The sequence below is a fragment of the Dryas octopetala genome, chromosome 3 (genome assembly GCF_963921425.1).
Source record: "Dryas octopetala chromosome 3, drDryOcto1.1, whole genome shotgun sequence".
Lineage (NCBI taxonomy): Eukaryota > Viridiplantae > Streptophyta > Magnoliopsida > Rosales > Rosaceae > Dryas > Dryas octopetala.
Genome location: NC_141368.1, coordinates 1,299,562 through 1,320,515, shown reverse-complemented (window position 1 = coordinate 1,320,515; position 20,954 = coordinate 1,299,562). Strand labels below are relative to the sequence as shown.

Below are 20,954 nucleotides of genomic sequence, written 5' to 3'. Positions count from 1 at the left end.
CTCGGCCCGGCCCACAATCAGGTATTCAGTAATATTGTATTCGAAGGCGGTCCGCTAGCCAGCTGGCAATTTTAGGTGTCGTCGTCCGCTGACGTCACATGAAGCGGGTCCCACACACAGTGTCACTCATCATCCCTCGCTCCTCCTCGTTTGGCACTAAAAGGCTGCGGAGGTGCGCACACAGTCACACACACCCAGTCTGCCTCCTAATCCGGTCCCACAAGGAGGACCCTCTGATACTTCTCAAGCAAGCTTCGCGTCCTGTTCATCCAGCGTAAATTAAAAATGAAGCCCCACAACGTCACTAATGTGAGCCTAAGGTGGTGTCGTACGCACACCAAAAGCAAAACTTTTTTGCTGAGTTGGCAAGAAGACAACCCGGCGCATTTTAGCTTACAGCCTTAGCAACTAAGCGCCACACGGCGCACAGTGGATTCTGGACAGGACAAAACGCCAAAAAACGCTTCCTTCTCCACTCTGCTAGCTCACTCACTCTGCTCATACTACATTTGAACAACGCTTTCTCTTACTCCCCCTTCGCTCTCTCTCTCTCTCTCTCTCTCTCATATATAACTTTCCTTTTGCTCTCTAAAAACCCTAAAGTCTCTTTTGATTCACTGCGTCAGCTCCAAGCAAAGAGCAGCTTCTGCGTCCCTTTTGACACAGAGTCTCACCGTTTTCAAAGGCATGAAAATTATACACTTTGATGTGTACATATATTTATCTATCAATTGAATTCTCGTTTCACACAAACACTCATTTGCTTAAACACGTAGTGAAATGAATCGGCTTGATTTACTAGCCCAAGTAAAATGAAATTGTAACTCAAGGGGTTTTCATCAGTGTGAATGAAATCTAGTCATGTCTAATCTTTTTGTTTTTTGGTCGAACATGTCTAGTCATTTATTATGTCATGAAGTTGCTTAGGGTTTATGGCTAGTGGGGTATGATTCCTGTCATGAAGTTGTAGTTCACCACTTCATTGTTGTAAAGAAAAGGTTTAGAGATCGTTCTAACTCTTTTGTGTTTTTTTTTGCAGTGATAATCTCCTCTATTTCAACTATTAGAGCCTTGAAGTGAGTGAGGGAGACCACCATTTCCAACATTCTTCTCTATTTCGGCTGGACGTCACCTACGTACGTGTATTTATGTATTCGCATATGCATATGAGGGTCTTTTGTTTATGTGTGTTTGTATGTTATAGGGTTGAGTGCCTCTTAATGCTTTTATTAAACCATCTATGCGGATTTTGCAAAACTAGTAGAAATGTTGAGGTTTTATTGGCTAAACACATAAAATTCTCTTTTTTCTTTGAAATTTTCTGTCAAAGTGTTTGCAATTATGTTTGTTTCTTTCCTTCTGCATGAATATAGTGTCACTGATGGTTTGCCGGTCAATTTAAATGCCTCTATACCATCTACATCGAGGTTTATAGATCTCATACAATGAGATTTCCTTGGCTTTGAAACACATTCAAGTTTATTGTTTTTTATATATAATTTTTTCTGTCAAAATCCTCACCTTTCCCCTGTTTTTTTAATTTAATTCCATTTTCTACTTTGGGCTCATAAATTGTCTAAAAATACAATCCACGTACATAAAATGCACTAATATGTAGAATTATGTGGGTTGAGATGATCTTTCTTGGCTTCTGAGCAATTACGAATCTCTCAATTCTATTATGTTCTCACCCTTTCTAATGATTTTTAATTTTACTGAAAATGGATGCAGCAATGCTGCACCAGAGGACAAAGAGGCGCCAATCGTATGATCATTGTGACATGGACGATATATATAAGTTCCAGATATTATTGCCAAATGGAACAAGCGTTTCTTTGGCATTGCGAAATCCTGGGCCAAAAATGCCCATTGGAGATTTCATTCAAAGGGTTGAAGAGGAATATATCCTCGCTTGGAAACAATCTGGCTCTATGAAACGGAAACGGGATATTAATTGGAAAGGTGGTAGCTTGTTTCTTGAAGATGACAATGACAAGAAGATAAGAGATGTAGTGAATTTCAAGAATTTCCAATTGAAGAGGTGTCACATTCTAAGGCTTCATGTGAGTATAAGATGCATGAGTTCAAGCTATGTTAAAATCTGTTTGGTTTTGTGTAGTTTTCTATTAAGGGGAAAGAAAATGGAAACATTGGTCTCTTTAGAGACATGGGAAATTTGAAACTTATTCTAAATTTATCTACAATGGTTGTTTTTGTTATCTAAGAGGGGGTCTTGTTATTTGATTTCCTGAGCAACCAGTTGGAAGGTTGCTTTGTTGTTGTTGTGATCATTTAATTTGCTTACTCGTTGATTAATACAAAATGAACAAAAGAAATGCTTCTTTTTCTTTTTATTTGCTTATGGTGATGTTTTGCTTGTTTTGTTTATGAGTTAGGATGGTTTGCGTGAGAATGCTAATACTTTTGAGGTTAGTAATATCTTTTAATTTTTTGTTTCATATGATCTAATTGATTTGAAATTCAGAATTGATGAATTATTTTGCTTGATTTGAAAAGTTTATGTGCTTGATCAAAGGATGCCATTAATTCACGATGGTTCTCTGACATGCAGAATATGTGGGATCTGACACCTGATACTGACATACTAAAGGAATTACCAGAAGAGTACACGTTTGAGACTGCTCTGGCAGATTTGATTGTAAGTTGTCTGACATATACAGCTGAAAAAACTGGATCTGGTTATCTGGTTTTTTTTTTTTTGTTTTTTTTTCATTTATTTGTCCTGTTTCTGCTGCTCATTCATTCATCAGGATAATTCCTTACAAGCAGTATGGTCAAATGAAAGGAGAGATAGGAGACTTATAAGGTATGGAAAATGTGGATTCTATAGTTATATTTTTTTTAATGTTAATTTGTATAAAGTTCTCATCTATTGCTTCATTTGTACAACCTGGAATTTAACCATATATGCCATCTGTTCTTTGATTTGTGCTTCTCAAGGAAAGTAATTAATTTGTCATGGCTGAGAAGTTCAGATTGATCCTTATTTTTCTGGTACAATCCGGATCACTTTTTCCTTACGTGTCATGGTTGATTACTTTCCTGGCTCTTTCATAATTATTAGTCAGGGACAGACCGCTGACTCCGTGTTGAGCCATGTAATTGAAATTAAGGATGTTTCAATTATTATGCTATAAATTAGTTGAGCTTGTCTTCCAACTTAAATTTGCTGAACTGGCTTTTCAGTTCATCTTTCAAGTTGATGGATATTTTTATTGGATGTTTGCACACTATTTCATTTGTTGTGCTTTATATCCATTCTCTGACTCAATATATGACTTCATTATATTTCAATGATTACTTTATAATTTTTCATTTCCCCCCTCAATATTTGCAGTGTGGATGTTGTGGATGAAATGATCTCAATTTTTGACACTGGCCCTGGAATGGATGGAAGTGACCGAAATTCTATAGTGAAGTGGTATATATGTTTCCTTTTTAAGAAAAATACCATTTTCTGCCTTCTCTTTTTAAACCGATTTTCATGAGAGTTATGGCTTACTTATGTTCCTTTTTTGTTGGACAAGAGTCCAAGACAGAAGTTTGGATAGGAGGGGTGAAAAAAGTTTTCCAAGAAATCTTTTATAAAGTTTTCCATCTGACAAGAGAATTCCACAAGAAAGCAAATCAGGAAAATGAACCAAAAGGATAGATACCCCATGTAGTTTCGGATAGTCAGAACTCACTCCTTTCGAAGTTGCCTTTAAAATTTGTTTGGTTTATCATAATGGCTATGTTGATGGCTGAATTTTTGCACATGTGTTGGAAAATCATACATGAATCACCTGAAAATTTGAGCCTTGATTTGTATGTATATAATTTTCATATAGTGATTGGTAAGAGATATGAGGTTTAAGTGCTTTATTTCCATGCTAAGAATGTGATTCATATTCCATTTAGGGGAAAGATGGGTGCTTCACTTCACAGACCTTCAAAAGAACGGGCAATAGGGGGAAAACCTCCGTACTTAATGGTAAAATTAATTTACAATATATCTTCCTCTCAAGGTTCTTTGAGTCTTTCTTTTACTTTATTCCCGTCCTTTTTTGGGCGAATGTTTATCTTTTATAAACATGCATGTAGCGAAGAAGTAGGCACCTATATATGTATTAATGTGTTTTTCTGTGTATTCATGCAGCCCTTTTTCGGAATGTTTGGGTATGGAGGACTTCTAGCATCCTTGCAATTAGGGAGGTACGACTTCTCTGAAATATTCTTTTCTTGCTCCTCCATGCATGTTGATTTTCTGGTGAAATGTTTCCTTGAGATCATTTGGACCCTTGATCATTTCACTATCATGTTATAGGCGTGTTCTAGTTTCTTCCAAAACAAAAGACTCCAAGAAAGTTTATACATTACATCTTGATAGAAACGCTTTACTCAGAGGCTCAGGATCTGATTTTAATTGGAAGGTAAAAGTGCACTCAGAAGTTTATGTCCTTTCGGAAGGCAATACTTTCACTTGTGTTGATTTCTCTTGTTTGTGATATAACTATCCACCAGGGTGTTAATTTCTGAAATTAATGGTTACTGTATCTTTCATGTTAGACTGATGGTGGTATGAGGGATCCTTCAGAAGATGAAATTAGCAGAGCACCCCACAGAAGCTTTACGAAGGTTGAGTGTTGCACCATTTTGTGGTTATTAAATGATTAGGCTAGCTCAATTATGAATATTATGAGTTTTCTTGGCAAAATTGGTCTTTGGCTTATCTTTTTCTTGCATGTGTAATTGGCCAATGCAATTTTTGGGGTTACCTTTTCAACCTCCATTGTCTCTAGGCCACAAGCACTAGTCACTAATCTAGGCCATAAGCTCTAGTCACTAATCAACTTTGGTAAAGTTTGTGCATCTAATGTTATTGGTGAGCTTATAAATTAATTTTGATTTTTATTATTTGTACTGATTGAATCTTACAGTTTTGAGTGCGCTTGACAGGTCGAAATTTTTGAACCTAAATCAAAATTGGACATATCTCAAGTTCAATGCAAGCTGAAGGATATATATTTCCCATATATTCAGGTCCAATTTCTCTAAATTTTTAGTTTCATGTTTAAAGCATCACATGTCTATATCGGGTCCAACACAAAATGTCCATGAGGCTAGCCAAGGGCTGGATCCATTTCATATGTTCTTTATATGTATATGGCATTGGCCTTTTGGGCAGGAACTATTATTTGTTCTTTTTGTTCTCTCCTCTATTTTAATGAGTAGTAATTGCTGGGGCATTGTTTATGAAAAAAATAGCTGCGACATTTCAGAAATGATATGAGAGTGACCAGTTGGATTTCATTATTTTCATCTAACTTTTGGTAAAATACTTATGAGTTCTATTAGGGATATATATCTTGTTCTTGTTTATGCATCCTGATTTGCTAAGTTCTAATGTTATTTCCTAACTTTATTATGATGCATTACTTGGTTTTGTGCAGTGTGATGAAGAATCCAAAGAAGGAAAGACCACAACTCCAGTGCAGTTTGAGGTTTTTAATGTTCTTTTTTTTAATGGTATTTCATTAATGTGTATAGACTTTAGCAGCCACATCTCTTGGTGATTATTTGCATTTGTTCAGTTAAATGAGTAGGCATCTTCGAACTTTAAGTCTTTACATGAATAGGATTTTACCAGATTATGTAAGGTTTGCTTGCGAGGCTTGTCTGTGTTATATTGCTGCACACTTTTACTTGTAACTTTTAACCTCAACTACTCCAACAAGCATCATTGCAAATTATATGGAATTTCTGTAATACATAAAAAGAGAAGCTTGCTTCTTCTTTTTCATGTATTTTTATCTTTATTAATTTTCAAGTAAAATTTCAAATATCTAATAATTCAGGAATACTGTCTTTGTGTTCATTCTTATATCCATCTATTGTTGCATATTATGAGTTCTTAATGGCCTTACCTTAAAGTGTAAGCTAATTTCGCTATTAATTTCCCAGGTTAATGGTGTTGATTTAGCTGAGATTGCAGGTGGGGAAACTGCAATTAGCAACTTGCATTCTTGCAACGGTCCTAATTTTGTTTTCCAGCTTTATTTCTATCTTGAGCAAGACAATATGACTAAATCTCCAGGTGAGCGACCATATTTTGTTCTTTAAGAAATTATCTTTTTCCTTGTTATAGAAAGAAAATTAGGTAATCATGTAGTTGCCGTTATCTTTTATTTATTGTGGCTAACTGTTAACAAAATGCCAAATTTGAGTGACTCTTTGGTTTGTCATTCTTCATATATGTAGATTCAAAAACACATATTGAAGCTAATGCTCGCCTTAAGTGTGTGTATTTCCCTATACAACAGGTATGAAAATGGTATCTATATTTACTACATAAAAAACTCTCTTGTTGCGGGACATATGTGAAATGTACAATATACCCCAGCTATTTCTTTCATCTTTCTTTTTTGAACCAACTCACTCTCCTCTATATCCCGACCCTCGCTTTTGTCATCCCAAACTCCCACCACATTGCACACACATGTGTGTGGGTCCTTCTAGCACATAATCAGTGTTTTACTACATTTTGAAAATTTATGAAATTGTTTATCACAGGGAAAAGAGAGTATTGAGAGAATTTTGGAAATGTTAGAATCTGAGGGATGTAGAAATGAAAACTTTGAAACCTATAGTCGTGTCTCCATTCGGCGGCTTGGTCGTCTACTTCCAGATGCTCATTGGGTAGGTAGTCAATTTTCCTAACTACTATTTTCTTATAAATTGTTCTCTAGAAATACAGTAGAACTATATAATTTTATAATCAGAAAGAGAGATACTGAGTTTTAGTGTTTCTGGCTGAAGTATTATTTTGTTTCATTAATTATTGTCACATGTGCATGTTGAAATCTACAGTAACTTTATAATGCAATTGTTGTTTTTCACAAGGATATGCATGAATTTAAATTCTTAATAGCTTAAAGCTTTTAGGGTCTAGTGGTTGTTTGACATATTCTTCAAACTGTTCAATATTTTTCCAACACAGTTTGGAGGAATGCTCCTTGATTCAGGGATGTGATCACATTGTGCATTTAGAGATGCAACTGCTATTTGTTCTAATGGTGTCTCTTTTATCTGATGTACCACAGGCATGGATTCCTTTCATGGAATTCAAGCAAAGAATAGGAGATAAGGCACACTTGTTGAAAAGATGTTGTTCAAGAGTTAAATGCTTTATTGGTAGGGCAGTTCCATTCCTGATAGCTTGGCTCAATATTTTCTTCTCAATGATACAAGATTCTGTTAGAACTTTTCCATTTTGTCAGTATGCATGAACAAACAATGTTGTGGTTGCAGAGACTGATGCTGGTTTCAATCCAACCCCATCTAAGGTACAAAATGCTATAGATTTGAGTGTGCATGCATGAAAAATTAATTTTGGGTCTGATTGTGGCCAATATCATAATTTTCTTTTTGAAAAATATTCTTCCTTCTCTATGAAATGACTTGAGTATTATATCACGCCCCTCCCCTCTTCTTTCCGCCTCTCTGCTTTAGTTCTTGCAAATAACAGATTTTAGGTAGTTTTTGTATTAGCTGGTTGGTTGTTGCAGACTTATTACTGATGTGCTATTGATAAGAGGTCAAACTGGTATCATCATTGTAAACTTTAGTGCTGAGGGCCTTGGGTAGCCCTTTCAGCCATTGTTTTTTCCTTCAATGATTAAATATGTGCTTTGTTGCACTTGCTGCCATCTATCATAGTGGTCATTGATCAATGATCAATGATCAATGGGGGTGAGAAGTGAAGGCCGTTTGATAATATAAAGTTCAACAAAAGAAATCTGGGGTGATTTTATTTGTTTTCAGAAACCATAATTTGTATACACATGGTGCTGAGCAAATGAACGTATGTATTGTGTTTCCTAGTTTACTGGTTGAGTCTTTATGAGATAATGCTCATCAAAAGCCTTGTTATCCACAGACTGATCTAGCACATCATAATCCTTTTACCACTGCACTGAGGAACTTCGGCAATAAGCCTCTGGATAACGAAAAAGGTAATCTTTCTTTGTGATGATATGGAACTACTTTTGATTAGTCCACATTCCTTGTTTGATATTCTTCCCAATCTGATAAATTTTACTTCTGTAGATATCCAAATAGAAATTTATAGAGATGGAAAGCAGTTAACTTCTTCTCAACTGAAGAGGGACTATGAGGAATGGATACTTCTAATGCATGATCGATATGATGATGAAGCTGACTGTGGTGAAGATCAACCTGTTTTTGTTGTCAGTCCTGCAAACAAAAAGGCACTTCGCATTTCATCTGATGGTAGGTGTATACGGATATGAAGCTTGATTGTCTAATGCAGTCTGACTTTAAATCATAGATTTTTTTTTTTTTTTTTTTTTTTATCTTGTCAAATTGTAGTTGCAAGGGTGCATCACATTCTAAAGAGGAGAAATATGACCTGGAAATCTGAACAAAAAATAAAACTTCTTAAGGGAGCTTGTGCTGGAGTTCATAAGAACAATGTCTATGCGACAATTGAATACTTTGTGCTTGAAGGTCTCCAAGGTGACTCTGGTGGTAAGTATCTTCCTGATAACATATGTAGGCATGAAGCTTGAATGTCCTTAATAAGTTCATACTGAAATATAATACCATGCTTATACCTTCCATAATTTTGTTATGACATGCTTCTTAAGGATAATTAAATTTTTCTGGTTTTTTTCTACAATGCAATTATTTTTGTCAATATTAAGTCCCTGAATTTTTAGCTTTCTTTTTCTTTTTCTCTCTGAACAGGTGAGGGTCGAATCATATGCAGGTGTGGTTTCTTGTACATTTCCTGCTGTAATCATAATCTTATCTGTGCACTTTTTGGATTGACTGGCATGCATATGCTATTGCTATTGCTATTGTTTTGAAAGTCCTTTAGGTCTGTCGGAGGAGAAGAAATGCACTCTTTCTGAAACTGATGGGGATACCAGTTTAGATATTCGTGACTCCTTGTCCGTACCTGTCAGTGTGATTGATTCTGGAAAGGTTTGCTAGCTTTCTTCTTTTGTGCTTTTGGCAAAGAAAGAGATTGTTTTTGGGTATTTTAGTTGATTCTGTTGCTAAATTTTGAGCCATCGAAATCAGTGCTTAGCTGTTGAAAGTATCGAGTGGAATAACCAACTTGAGAGGCAACGCCAGAAATCTCCTTCTGCAATTGACCTGCTGGATGCAAAACAATGTCAAGAGTTGGAGGTTGATGGGGTTAGTATATTTCTAGATTTATTTCCTGTTCTCTTTATTTATATTTGAGTTATTATGGTAGTTGGTTCAAGCCACAAGAGCGAGGAAGACTAAAGGCCAAAAGTGAGATAAGTAGAAATTGTGAGAAATGATTGGTTAAAGATATAATTTAATGTAGAATTAGCCTAAGATAGGGCTGAATGGTGAAAATGGACCCATGTATTGAGTAAAGATTAAGGCTTTGCTTGAGGTCAGATGCTTATTTGTGTATTTGGCCGTTGATAATCAATATTCTCTGCTTTGCAAAAAAAAAAAAAAAAAGTTGCAAATATAAAATAAAATAAAGGTAAATATTCAATTCCTTTTCACCATCTTCTTGATCATCAAAGAAAAATTATTCATGTAAAACATAATTTCCTTCCTTTCATGTGAAAGATAATTTCCTTCCTTTCAGGCATTACCTGTGGGTGCTCAAGCTGGTAAAGTTCCTCCAGAAGAAATTGTGGCCGTTGTTCGGCCTGGCAGTTACGTCTCTTCTAGTTATTCACAGAAACTGGATCAGAAGTATATTGTCAAAAGTAATTTAGAAATGTCTATGGAAGTTAAGTTCAGAGGCCATGCTAAGGATCTTCATATTTATGCGTTGCGAGTAGGGCCTAAGTCACTTAAAGGAATTCAAGGGTTGTATAGATTTCCTCTAAAACGCAAGCGTCCAGATTTATTTCGTAGTGCTGGTGTCTATACATTTTCATTCTATCTTGTAAGTAATATTTAGTGACTTCTTTTGTTATATATTTGTTCTTTTTAAAATATGTTAAGGTCTTAATTTACTTCTTATCATGTATTCTGATACAATGTCAATTTGTTTAAAAGAATGGATCAAAGTGCAAGAAATGTGAGAAAAGAGTGCTAATCAAGGCATCTTCCAAGGTCGGAAAGTGGGAACTTCTAAGTGGTGATCAGAGTCCACCATATTTTGTTAGGTAAGGTGTTTTTGTCCCTACTCCCTATGGAACTGGATAGATGTAAATGTGAACTTATTGACCTTTCTACTTGTTTCCTGGATAATTTTGTCTTTTGTCTTTTTTTTTTTTTGTGTGGCATTTGATTTTACATATTTTATGTGTAATTTGTCTCTCTTACAAAAAAACATTCATCTATTATGCTTCAATGATCTTGTCAAACAGGGTTGGTTCATTTTTTCCACCTCTCACTATAGCATGTTATGATATATGTGACAATCAAATTCCATTTGCATCTACTCCGGAAATTGTGGCGAAAGTTCACACAAATGGGGGGGTACTCCATTTAGGCAAATTCAGGAAAGAAATTTCGACCTGTAAAATGACTCTGACTGTAAAGGTATTTTATGCATTTAGATTGTCATTCACCAATATATATATTTTTTAAGATGACATTAACAAATGTGGAGATGCCTTCTGCTTACTTTAGTTTTTTTGAAATTTTCAGGATATGCTAATTGAGAGCAATGAGTTGTACAAAATTCGTCCAAGTTATGAAGCTAGTCTAGTTCTTTGTTCACAAGATGGTTTATTTTCAATTTCAGTTCCATGTCAAGGTATTTACTCTAAATACACACTCCTATGTGTCTGACATGGGTATCATAAATAATTTTTGTCATTTGTTGTTTTTTATTGTTTTTGACTAATGTGTTCTTAAGATTGTGGCTGTTGTAGTTTGAGGGTGTATCTTCTGTGGACTACTGGTCCACTTTCATTGTACTTCCATATTTATATTAAATATAATTCGTTTGTTTCTTATCAATTTTTCCTTTTCATTTGTTTCTAATATATTGATGCCAATATAAGTATCTAATCTCAGTTTTATTTGTCCCAGTTAACCCTGGACCTTTACAGCTTGTCAAGGCTCTGCCACCAACATTGGAAAGCCAAGTGCTTCCAGGCTGCATTATTCGTGAGCTTAAATTAGAGGTATTTCAAAGCAATGTTATGGTTTTCTTGTCTAAAATTGTGGTCTATGTCTTGTGTGCTGACAGGCATCATTGTATTTTAGGTTGTTCTTGCTAACAATTAAATATGCATTTACCCCAGATGTTTGACCTATATGGCAATCATGTAACAAATGGCTTTGAAGTTCACTTGAATGTTGAGGGGTTTTGTATTCAAGATCAATTGGGTCCAAAGCGTAAGGTTAGATTCTTTCTACATTGCTGTCTTTGTTCCCTTTGTCTTAATGTTAAATGTTGGTTTCACGCACCAAGAGCTATGATGATTCTGCCAACATTTTTGCAATATGTGTTGGCATAATTTTGTTTTCATTGTTATAGACTTAAACTGGGGTGAATGGTTTAATTCTTTTGGTGCAAAATATGGACTTAATCTTGGATTCATGACTAGAAACCTTTCCAATGCAGGTTGACCATCGTGGATGCATTGACCTTGGTGGTCTCTTGAAAGTAACAGCGGGTTATGGGAAAAATGGTATGCACTTTCTCTTGACATCATGGAAAAAATTGTAGACCAGGGAAACAATGTTTTATGACATTCTGGTACCAGTGCTACCTATTGTAAAAGTGGGGTTTTGCTTCAATTTCAATAGTATAAATAGAAAAAGCTGCTGATTTAACTTATATATTTAACTGTAACTAGCGAAAATAGTCCTTACTAGATTTCTTGCCTTGAAAGGGTCCTTGCTCACTCTTGCAAGGGAGGAACGTTAACTTCATCTCTGGAAATAAAATATCTATTGTCCAATACGCACTTGTGGTAATATATAGGCAGTACGTAGCTGCCTATCTAGAGAGAGTGCCTCCATAGTGGCACATATCTGACAGCATGAGTCATGTTCAATCTAATCTTTTGGATGCTAAAGATGCAGCTGACTACATATATTTAATTTGGGCCCTGAAAATGGTTCTTACAGATATTTTCTCAAATCATCAATTTAATTAAAATATGAATGGGTGTCTAGTGATTTTGCTCTATCTTCCCTTGCTTGCAGTATCGATTTCTGTGTATTCCAACAATGAAGTTGTTTTCAATCTTCAGTCTCAAACTGAGAAAAGGGAGTTGAGAATTGCGTCAAAAGTCAGTAATGCTCTTTTTGTTTCTGTCTTTCAGGCTCTTAGCTTTCGAGGTATTTTATTTTCCTTACCCTTTCTAAAGGTTTTGGACATGATTTTAGGTGCCCGAGTTTTGTATGGCCGGTACTCAAACAGAAAGTTTAACTTTTGAAGTCGTCAACTCTGTGGGCATTGTTGACGATACTATTCATCATGAAGAGAAAACTGGCCAATTCCATATGCTTACAATAAAGTCTGGCTCATTTAATATAGAGGAGTCTATTCGGTACACATTCAAGCATGGCCGTTGCACTGTTCCGGCTATTCCTGTCCCCCAAGTTGAAGGGAGCTTTTGCTTTGAAGCTGCTCATTCTTTTCATCCAGAACTGAATCTGAAACTTCAGGTTGTAACAGCTTTGCGGAGACTATTCTGTAATTACCCCCATAGACAATGACGGTTATTAATTTTTATGTTCAGGTTCCTGTAATGAAAGCTCCAAAAGTGGAGTATGATGAGGTTCTAATTCCATGTTCAAATGGCGAGGTTTTGCCTCTGCAAGATTCATCTTCCCTTCAGCAAGTAGGAAACTTAATGGTATCATCAATTGCGAATAGTGAGAAGGTACAGAAAGAAATGCAGCTGTAAATTTCTTGAAGATAAACTGAAGCTCATTTTGTATTTGTCACTTCTACAATGATGGTGGTTAACTCTTATGTTCAGGTTCCTGTCATGCAAACTCCGAAAGTGGAATGTGACGAGATTGAATCTCCGTGTCCAAATGGAAAGGTTTTGCTTCTCCAAGATTCATCTCCCCTTCCACGAGTAGAAAACTTACAGGTATCGGTTGTGAATAATGAGAAGATATGGAAATAAATGCAGCTGAAAATTTCTTATAGATGTGAAGTTTTATATCTGAGCATGGATGTACCATCGCAGTTCATCTATCATATCAGATCCCATATCAATTATTTGAGATCTCATCGACCTAAAATAAATTTTTATGACTTTTTTATGCGTAGGGTTTCTCCATTATGAATGTCCAAATTAACACCTTAAACAATTCCTCTCTATTTTTGACTTTTCTGCTTCTCCCTGCAGGTACTGGAGGAAGAAATTAAGCAAATTGCGATGTGCATTGGAGATTCTGAAAGGAAATTGGATACACTTAAAAACGAGAAGGCAGAAATTGAGCGAGCCATGCCTGATTTACAAGGTTTTAAGTTACTTATAAGTTTCTGTTATTTTCCTTCTTTGATATTGCATAAACCTGTCCTTGCCAAAGGAGATTTTTCTCTACCAAAATGCGTTATCATGCTTCCTTAGTATGTTTGTTTCCCATTTCATAAATTTTGGAATATAGGAGCTTCCTCTTATAATATTATGCCAAGATTTTACCTCTATAATGAAGATACAATTATACTTACTAAAATGCTTGTATATATTTTGGTCCATGCCCAGCTTCTGTTGTATATCAACTGAACAATTCAAATTACTTCTCCATAAAAGAGAAACTGAAAAACCGCATACAAAGCATGAGTCACACTGCAGCTTCTGTCCTCCGCAGTTCTAGGGAATTTTCATTTCAAGGGTCTTTCAGGGAAGATGTGATTGGTTTGGTTGCTCTACTTGGTACAGTTGGGACCAGCAAGCTTAGCAGGTTGCCACCCCCTTTGACCTTTTCTATTTCCCCTTTGTAAAATTAAAAGAATATTTATTCAGTTTTCCCTTTTTTAATTCTGTATTCATCTGTATGCAGGATGTTAGCTGAGTACTTGGGTCAAGATCAAATGCTCGCTGTTGTCTGTAGATCCTTTGCAACTACTGCCAGCCTTCTTGACAAGTATGACACGAATGGCCGGTTTCTTGTTATAGGCCTTGAAGATATACGGTAACACAGAAAGCTTCCTAATTGTGATTCATCATATTTTCCTTGTGGTAGTGCATTTTTTTCCCTTTTATTTTCACAGAACAAAAAAATGGTCCAAAGGTATACAATAACTATGGAATGCTTCCTTGTACAATTTGATGACATGAATTTTAAAATTGCATTGCAGGCCTTATACAGGTGACATTGATGATCAAGGGAAGCTGGCCTTGCCGGATCCTATCTTGCCAAGTGGAAATACTCCAGCTGGATTCTTGGGGTATGCAGTTAATATGATTGACCTAGATATCAATCATTTACAGACAACGACGTCTGCAGGCCATGGTCTCCGGGAGACATTGTTTTATTTTCTTTTTGGTGAGCTCCATGTTTATGAAACTAGGGAAAACATGTTAGCTGCTCGTGCTTGTGTAAAACATGATGCCATATCACTGGATGGTTGGATCTTGAAACAAAATGCAGCAATTTCTCTTGGACGGTGGTATATATATATCTCTCTCTCTCTCTCTCTCTCTCTCTCTCATTTGTGTTGGTAATTTTTCTCCTTTGATGTACATTTCTTTGAAATACCGTTTTTGTTGCTGTACCTTTCTCTAATGTCCTTCAGGAATTCTGAACTATGTTTCCGGGCTTTCGCATGGGAGGATCATGCTATGGAACTCTTGAAGCAGATTGAAGGAAAGAAGTCAGTAATGACGATGATTGTTAATGTAGTAGGGAGCCTGAACAACTCCCTTCGGAAATTGAAAAAGCAAATGAACAAGAAAACCAAGTTGTGGCACAAGCTCATGGACGACATGCAATTTGATTCCAAACACCACTCCAGCCAAGAGAAGTAGTAAAATTTCACGTCACAGGTGTAAATATTTGCTGTATCCGTTTGGTCTCTATTTATTACTAGACAGCCTAGTTTCATTCGTACATATGAAGATGTATGTAACGTTACCCAAATCCTTTTCTGCAAGGGGAAAAAGGCTTTCAAATTGACAATTCAATTTATCAAAAAAAAAAAAAAAATGACAATTCACCATTTCGTTATTTTGATTATTATTCTGTAATATTTTTATATTATTCTTTTGGGGCTAGATGTGGAATCTAGATAATATGTACGTCATTAAATTATTTTAAGATATACTGATATACACAGTTAGATTAAATTCTGAAATAAAAATAAATTTTCAGTGGAGTGATTAAACTTTGGTAATATATTAAAAATTCAATGCACGCCATTGAAGCCTTGAAGGCATTAATTTTGTTAGAAAGAAAAGGGGAAAGAAATTACCTGTTAAAATCCTCTCTTCTCGTGATCCAGTCGCGAGTTAGGACCCTTGGATCTGTGTCCCCACTTTAAAAGGATGAATCCCATGTGATCGGACGGTTTTCGTTTCTGGACGGAGAATGGGACCAGCCTAGTAATATTTCAGAAAGCACAGCGAGGTCAATGATATTTTAGATTCTCAAACATATTCCCTTAAATTGCCGCAAAAATGCCAGTTGGAGAGAGGCAAACAGAGTGAGAGAGCAGCGAAGGGAGAGAGAACTGAGTCAACTGGAAAGATGTTCCAACCCAATAACCAGGTGAGACGGCCCTCTTAAATCTTCACTCTCTGCCTCTGTTTGGTAGCGGAGAAAATGCGAGAAAAGGACTTGGTGTGTTAGGTTTTAAAATTCCGAGTTTTATTTTTTCTTTTCTCCTCTGTTGAAGCATTTTAATAGTTACTCAAATGTAGCATTAGGGGTTTGGTAATTCGAATGCATGTCGTGGTTCTCTTCTCCATTGCTTTTGTGGTGCTTTGAATTTCCTAGAAAATAAACTCCGATTCTGTGGTCACTGCAATTCTCTGTATTTTCTGGATTTTGAAGAGCTTTATGTCACTGGGTTTAGTTAATTACCCAATTGCATGTCGTGGTTTCGCCATTGCTTTGTGGTTCTTTGAATTGCCAAGAAAATAAACTCCAATTCTGTGGTCACTGTAATTCTCTGCATTTTCTGAATTTTGAAGAGCTTTTTTTTACTGGGTTTAGTTTTTTTTTTCTTTTTAGCACTAGAATTTCATTTTGCTGTCACTTTTAGTTTCCACGAGGGAAAGAAAGAATGGCCACTTCGATGATTGGAAAATGAGCATGCAACTATGCAATTTCATTCTTCGAAGAAATATTTTGAAATTGGGTTAACTGCATATCTCGTTGTGGCAGGTTTCCATTGAACTCCTTGTAATTGCATGAATCAAGTTCGCAAGTTGGCCCTTTATTGGCTAGTGCATTTTGTATTTTTATTAGGAATTTTAAATTTGTAGCATATGGACTAGGCTTTGAATTGTGTAATTCTTTTGGGGGTCGAGGCATTAGTAGATACTGGCACTAATTTTAGAAACATGAGGCAATAAAGGGTATATGTTACTTGACAGCGCCCTGCTGTTGTCATGGTGAGTGGAGATGGTTTACATGTTTTTTTTGTTGGTTTGAAATCACTTGTTTTGGGTGAGAAAGGATTTTCGCACCTTTTAGTTTAATTTTAATATGTCTTTTCTTTTGGAAACTTACTTGTACTGTCATGGACTTATTAGTGAGTGGACATAACTTTGTTTTCGTTCATTTTTTTGTCGACCTAAATGAAAAATTTACTAAAACAATTCAGGAGGAAAAGCCTGTGTATATGCATCCTGGTTTTTTTGGCTGGTTTGATTTGAATCACTTGTTACCTGTGAACACATACTTTGCAACATATGTTGTTAACTTCTAGAAAGTCCTTTTCTTTTGGAAATTTTTTGGTGCTGTCATGGACATATTAATGAGTGGAGATTGCTTCTTTACTTTCATTTTTTGAGTGATTTTGCATTTTGAAGAACAGAATATGTTATCAATAGTAATCTAGTGGCCAATCTTTCAGGTGTCATTAAATGAAGGGAGGTATAATTGAGGGAACTAATGTTTGATGGTTACTATTAATAATGAATGACATATTTAGTAAAACAGTCAAGAAGAAAAGGAGAAGCCTACATGCATCCTAGTTTTTTTGGTACTTATGCTATTTAATCATCCTTTTGCAGCTTTCCATTCATACGAAGTCATTATCCATTCAAGATTCACCAGTGTTGACTCAAGGGGATAAAAAAGAAACTGGTCTAGTTGCGAAGGATGAAATGCAAAATGGAGGATTTTCGCAAGCAGAATCCATCATCTACTACACTAAGGTTGTACAAGAACCTATTCAAGAGACCCTTTATATTTTTTTTTTACCATGCATGAATATAATATATAGTGTATCTTTCACTGTACATTTCATATTTAGTTAATCAATCATAAAAGACGTAGAAATTTTAATCTTTTTGTTATTCCTGATTTATGCCATTTCTAGTATAGTTCCTTTACTGAGTGGGAATGGATCAAACAAACTAACTTTTTTTGAACTAATCTATACAGAGACTTCAAGATGGTTTACATGTGATAGGGACGAAAATTAAACAGCATGAAGACAACTTAAGACTTCTGAAGTCTCAGAAAAACAAATTAGATGACTCTATTCTTGATTTGCAAGGTATAATCTCCTTTTCTTCCTCCGCATCTCTCTGCATTGCATTAGTGATCTAAATAAGTCCATATTAAAAACATGTGCACTAAAAGGCTAACAAAAATCTAGGCACCCTGCTATTTGTTTAGATGTAATGGGACACAACTACTTTTGTATAACTGGACTTCTTACAAGTGAATCAGCAGAATTCCTAGCATTCCTATCCACCTGATCTGGTGCATCGGGAATTAAGACATTAAGTGTCCTTGACTGTTTGCAATCATTTATTATGCACTTTTTTTTTCCCTAGTTTTTTTTACTCGAGTTTCCTTTCAGTTGTTCTAGGAAAGTATCATTCCTCAAACGCACCTAATATTGAAAATGTTGACAATTCCCGCCATAAAAGTGAGGAGGAAACAACTGAAAAGATTCTTCAGCACGAGAAGTCTGCTGCAGGCATTTTATGGCAGCTGAAAACTCGTCATGGTACTCAGGCGGCCCATATTACCCTGACCAAGGATGTCCTGGGTATTGTTGCTACACTTGGCAAAATAGATGATAATAATCTTAGCAGGTCAGAGTTCGTGTGCATTATTTGTTTTCTTATTTCTCAAGTTGTGGAATTGTCCATTAGCCATAACCTTGTAATTAGCTGCATATGAGCATTTTGCATGTGTGTGTGCACGTGCATGTGTGTATTGGATGCAATTTTTTGTCTGTGTCATTTGATTTTGAATAATGAGGGTGAATTGAGGCGCGAGTATAGCAATGGACTTCTAGTTGGAGGGAGTTCGAAACAAAAGAGATGGAATTTTCATTGAACTTATATGGAATGCAGGCTTTTGTCAGAGTACTTAGGAGTGGAGACTATGTTGGCAATTGTCTGTAAGACTTATGAAGGGATCAAAGCTCTAGAAGTGTATGACAGTGAAGGCTGCATAAAGAAATGTTCCGGTCTTCATGGGCTTGGTTCTTCTATTGGGAGGACATTGGAAGGACGGTTTCTGGTCATTTGTCTTGAAAATTTAAGGTATGTGTACTATATTCTGTCATTGGTCAAGATATCTGTACAAATATTGATTTGTATACTTTACTATATCAGCCACTCAATCAATAGATTTTTTTGTACTTTCCTCGGCAGGCCATATGCTGGTGAGTTTGTACCTGATGAGCCACAAAGGAGGCTTGATCTTCTAAAGCCAAGGTTACCTAATGGGGAGTGTCCACCTGGTTTTCTTGGCTATGCTGTAAATATGATCAATGTGGACAGCACAAACTTATTTTGTCTCACAGCCTGTGGCCACGGCCTAAGAGAGACTCTGTTTTATAACCTCTTTTCTCGCTTGCAAGTATATAAAACAAGGGCAGATATGGTAGCCGCTCTTCCTTGTATAAGCGATGGAGCCATTTCTTTGGATGGCGGGATGATTAGGAGGACTGGTGTGTTTTCTCTTGGCAACCGGTAAGAAGCTCTTCCAACAAGTGAAATGGAAAATTTATTTCTTTACATACTATATTGAAGTTTATTGTCTTACACCGTCTGTTGAAATTTTTAACTTGCTTAAACTAATTAAATGTTACAACCAGACACAGAGAAAATATTACATTTTCTCTTGAAAATTCAACTTATGATGTTGATTTTTTTTTTTAAATCTTTTTACATTTACAACTTGTGAGATGTTTACTATTCTCTGGTAATTCAAATGCCTTCTTCAATAAGGTGTGTTTCTGAATATAGGTGGAATTCCATTACGAACCAAGTTATTCTATATATTGTTGCAAATAGGCTTCCGCCATTTTTCTGAGGCCTTTCAAAAGTCAACTTTTGTTTATTTTGGGGTATCACCTTCTTTTGGGGCAATTTACCACTAATCTGCAAATTTATCAGGATATTGGATCGATTAGTGTATGGTAACAGTTGTCGTAAGGTCTGGCTTTGTGGAAATTCCTTCTTTTTAGAACTCTCTTGTTGTGAGGTCTGGCTTTCAGTTGCTTTTGACAAGTACTAGGAGAATACCTTTGTTGTTTGTGCTAAATAGCTTTTATCTCCTATACTACACAAGACTAGAGTTTCCAAATTATAAAGCGTCGATACAATTTTTTTTGTTATTTACTTTTACCGGTATGCTGTCTCACATAGTTGCACAGTAATAGAGAGAAATTTTGAAACATTTGGATATTGTTGTCATTGTCTAATAGCAGTAGGTATTTTGTTTGCTGCTACATCTTAGTTTACAAACCTATCTGATGTTAGGGAAGATGTAGATGTGAGATTCCCCAAACTGACGGAGACATCAAGCCTACCAATGTATCTAGAATCTGAAAGACAAATCAAGGAGTTGAAATGGAAAAAGGAAAAAATGGCTGAAGATATGAAGAGAGAACAGGCATTATTGGATAACGAAAAGTTCAATTTTGACAGAAAGAAGCAAGAGTTTCTCAAGTTCCTGGCTGAAAGTTCATCATATGCAACTCAGGTAACACCCGTAACATATCTTAAGTAACAGTAAGTTGCACTACAATTCTAAAACCACCTGTAATGTGATTTCAGTTGCTGACACCAACCTAGAAATAAAAATTACATGAATAATAGACTGATGACATCATCAAATTTGTAGTCTGTATATTTGTCTTATTTGCCTGTTTTTTGAATAAGTTTCAATTGCGGTCTTTGTAATGGCAGCATCAAATTCAGGCAGCGCAAAATAGATTCGCACCAAGGTGACGAGTACATTGGAGAAATGAGGCCACCTTCAAACCATAAAGAAGGGGAGGAGAGCCTTAAGGACTTTGTCTAGTTTAGTGTTGTTTTTATCTCAGTTTTATGAAGCCAACAAGATTTAGTGGGGAAAACAAAAATGTATATTCATGAGTCAAGTGGGGGCCTTTATTTCTTCAAGTTTAGGCTCTGTAGAAGTAGAATGGAAAATTTTGAAAACTAGCTCTTTTTTGTTTCCATTAAAGACTTTTGTCTTTTTTTTTTTTTTATAGTTTGAAAAAATATAACCATTGAATAGCGCTCGAGCTCACCTCTAGAGCATTACTGGACAGGGGTTCGAGTAGTACTTGAGTGGGTTAGAGCGCTACTCGAGGGGTTACATTTTTTAAGCTCTAAAAAAATGGTAAATGTCTTTAAAAGGTCCAAGTTTTGGCTAATTTTTCAAATTTCCCCAGCAGAAGTAGATCGAGGAACTTTGGTGGCTTCATCCTCTATATGTTTGTGACTTTGTGGATAAATTGTATGCATTATTGCCCATACAAAGACTACCATGGGGTATTTAGTGCATCTTCATCTTCATCTCTCTCTCTC

At 35.9% G+C, this 20,954-nt stretch overlaps 2 protein-coding genes across 6 annotated transcripts; both read left to right on the top strand.

The window, feature by feature from the left end:
* The first annotated feature begins 504 nt into the window (after positions 1–504).
* GMI1 (gamma-irradiation and mitomycin c induced 1) lies at positions 505–15,155 on the top strand. 5 transcript variants are annotated; one of them, XM_086235322.1, is made up of 40 exons: positions 505–685; positions 1,040–1,136; positions 1,732–2,063; positions 2,397–2,429; positions 2,573–2,659; positions 2,772–2,827; positions 3,359–3,442; positions 3,922–3,994; positions 4,160–4,215; positions 4,328–4,433; positions 4,570–4,638; positions 4,960–5,043; positions 5,454–5,504; positions 5,965–6,097; positions 6,262–6,323; positions 6,574–6,699; positions 7,104–7,194; positions 7,312–7,346; positions 7,940–8,015; positions 8,110–8,292; positions 8,392–8,550; positions 8,770–8,791; positions 8,895–9,009; positions 9,109–9,225; positions 9,659–9,964; positions 10,078–10,187; positions 10,392–10,566; positions 10,675–10,783; positions 11,062–11,156; positions 11,277–11,375; positions 11,600–11,666; positions 12,187–12,272; positions 12,370–12,651; positions 12,726–12,869; positions 12,969–13,085; positions 13,347–13,461; positions 13,707–13,905; positions 14,005–14,136; positions 14,303–14,614; positions 14,741–15,155. In XM_086235322.1, exons 3-40 carry the CDS (start codon positions 1,734–1,736, stop codon positions 14,970–14,972), a joined length of 4,728 nt encoding a protein of 1,575 aa, XP_086091448.1. In that variant the 5' UTR covers positions 505–685; positions 1,040–1,136; positions 1,732–1,733; the 3' UTR covers positions 14,973–15,155. The 5 variants fall into 5 exon arrangements, with proteins under 5 accessions (XP_086091448.1, XP_086091451.1, XP_086091452.1 ...); XM_086235323.1 differs by lacking the exon at positions 505–685 and adding an exon at positions 926–944; XM_086235325.1 differs by lacking the exon at positions 2,397–2,429.
* A 444-nt stretch (positions 15,156–15,599) lies between these two features.
* On the top strand, positions 15,600–20,926 carry DMS3 (defective in meristem silencing 3). Its single transcript, XM_086235328.1, has 8 exons — positions 15,600–15,711; positions 17,184–17,327; positions 17,557–17,671; positions 17,981–18,218; positions 18,483–18,674; positions 18,786–19,106; positions 19,899–20,121; positions 20,328–20,926. Exons 1-8 carry the CDS (start codon positions 15,691–15,693, stop codon positions 20,367–20,369), a joined length of 1,296 nt encoding a protein of 431 aa, XP_086091454.1. The 5' UTR covers positions 15,600–15,690; the 3' UTR covers positions 20,370–20,926.
* The last annotated feature ends 28 nt before the right edge of the window (positions 20,927–20,954 follow it).

Excerpts from the sequence above, each read along its gene's own strand:
- DMS3 (XM_086235328.1), top strand. The coding sequence starts at position 15,691 with ATGTTCCAACCCAATAACCAG. Across the intron at positions 17,328-17,556 it reads CCATCATCTACTACACTAAG|AGACTTCAAGATGGTTTACA; the intron begins GTTGTACAAGAA and ends TAATCTATACAG. Across the intron at positions 18,675-18,785 it reads ATTTGTCTTGAAAATTTAAG|GCCATATGCTGGTGAGTTTG; the intron begins GTATGTGTACTA and ends TTTCCTCGGCAG.
- GMI1 (XM_086235322.1), top strand. The coding sequence starts at position 1,734 with ATGCTGCACCAGAGGACAAAGAGGCGCCAATCGTATGATCATTGTGAC. Across the intron at positions 7,347-7,939 it reads TCAATCCAACCCCATCTAAG|ACTGATCTAGCACATCATAA; the intron begins GTACAAAATGCT and ends TGTTATCCACAG. Across the intron at positions 10,567-10,674 it reads AAATGACTCTGACTGTAAAG|GATATGCTAATTGAGAGCAA; the intron begins GTATTTTATGCA and ends TGAAATTTTCAG.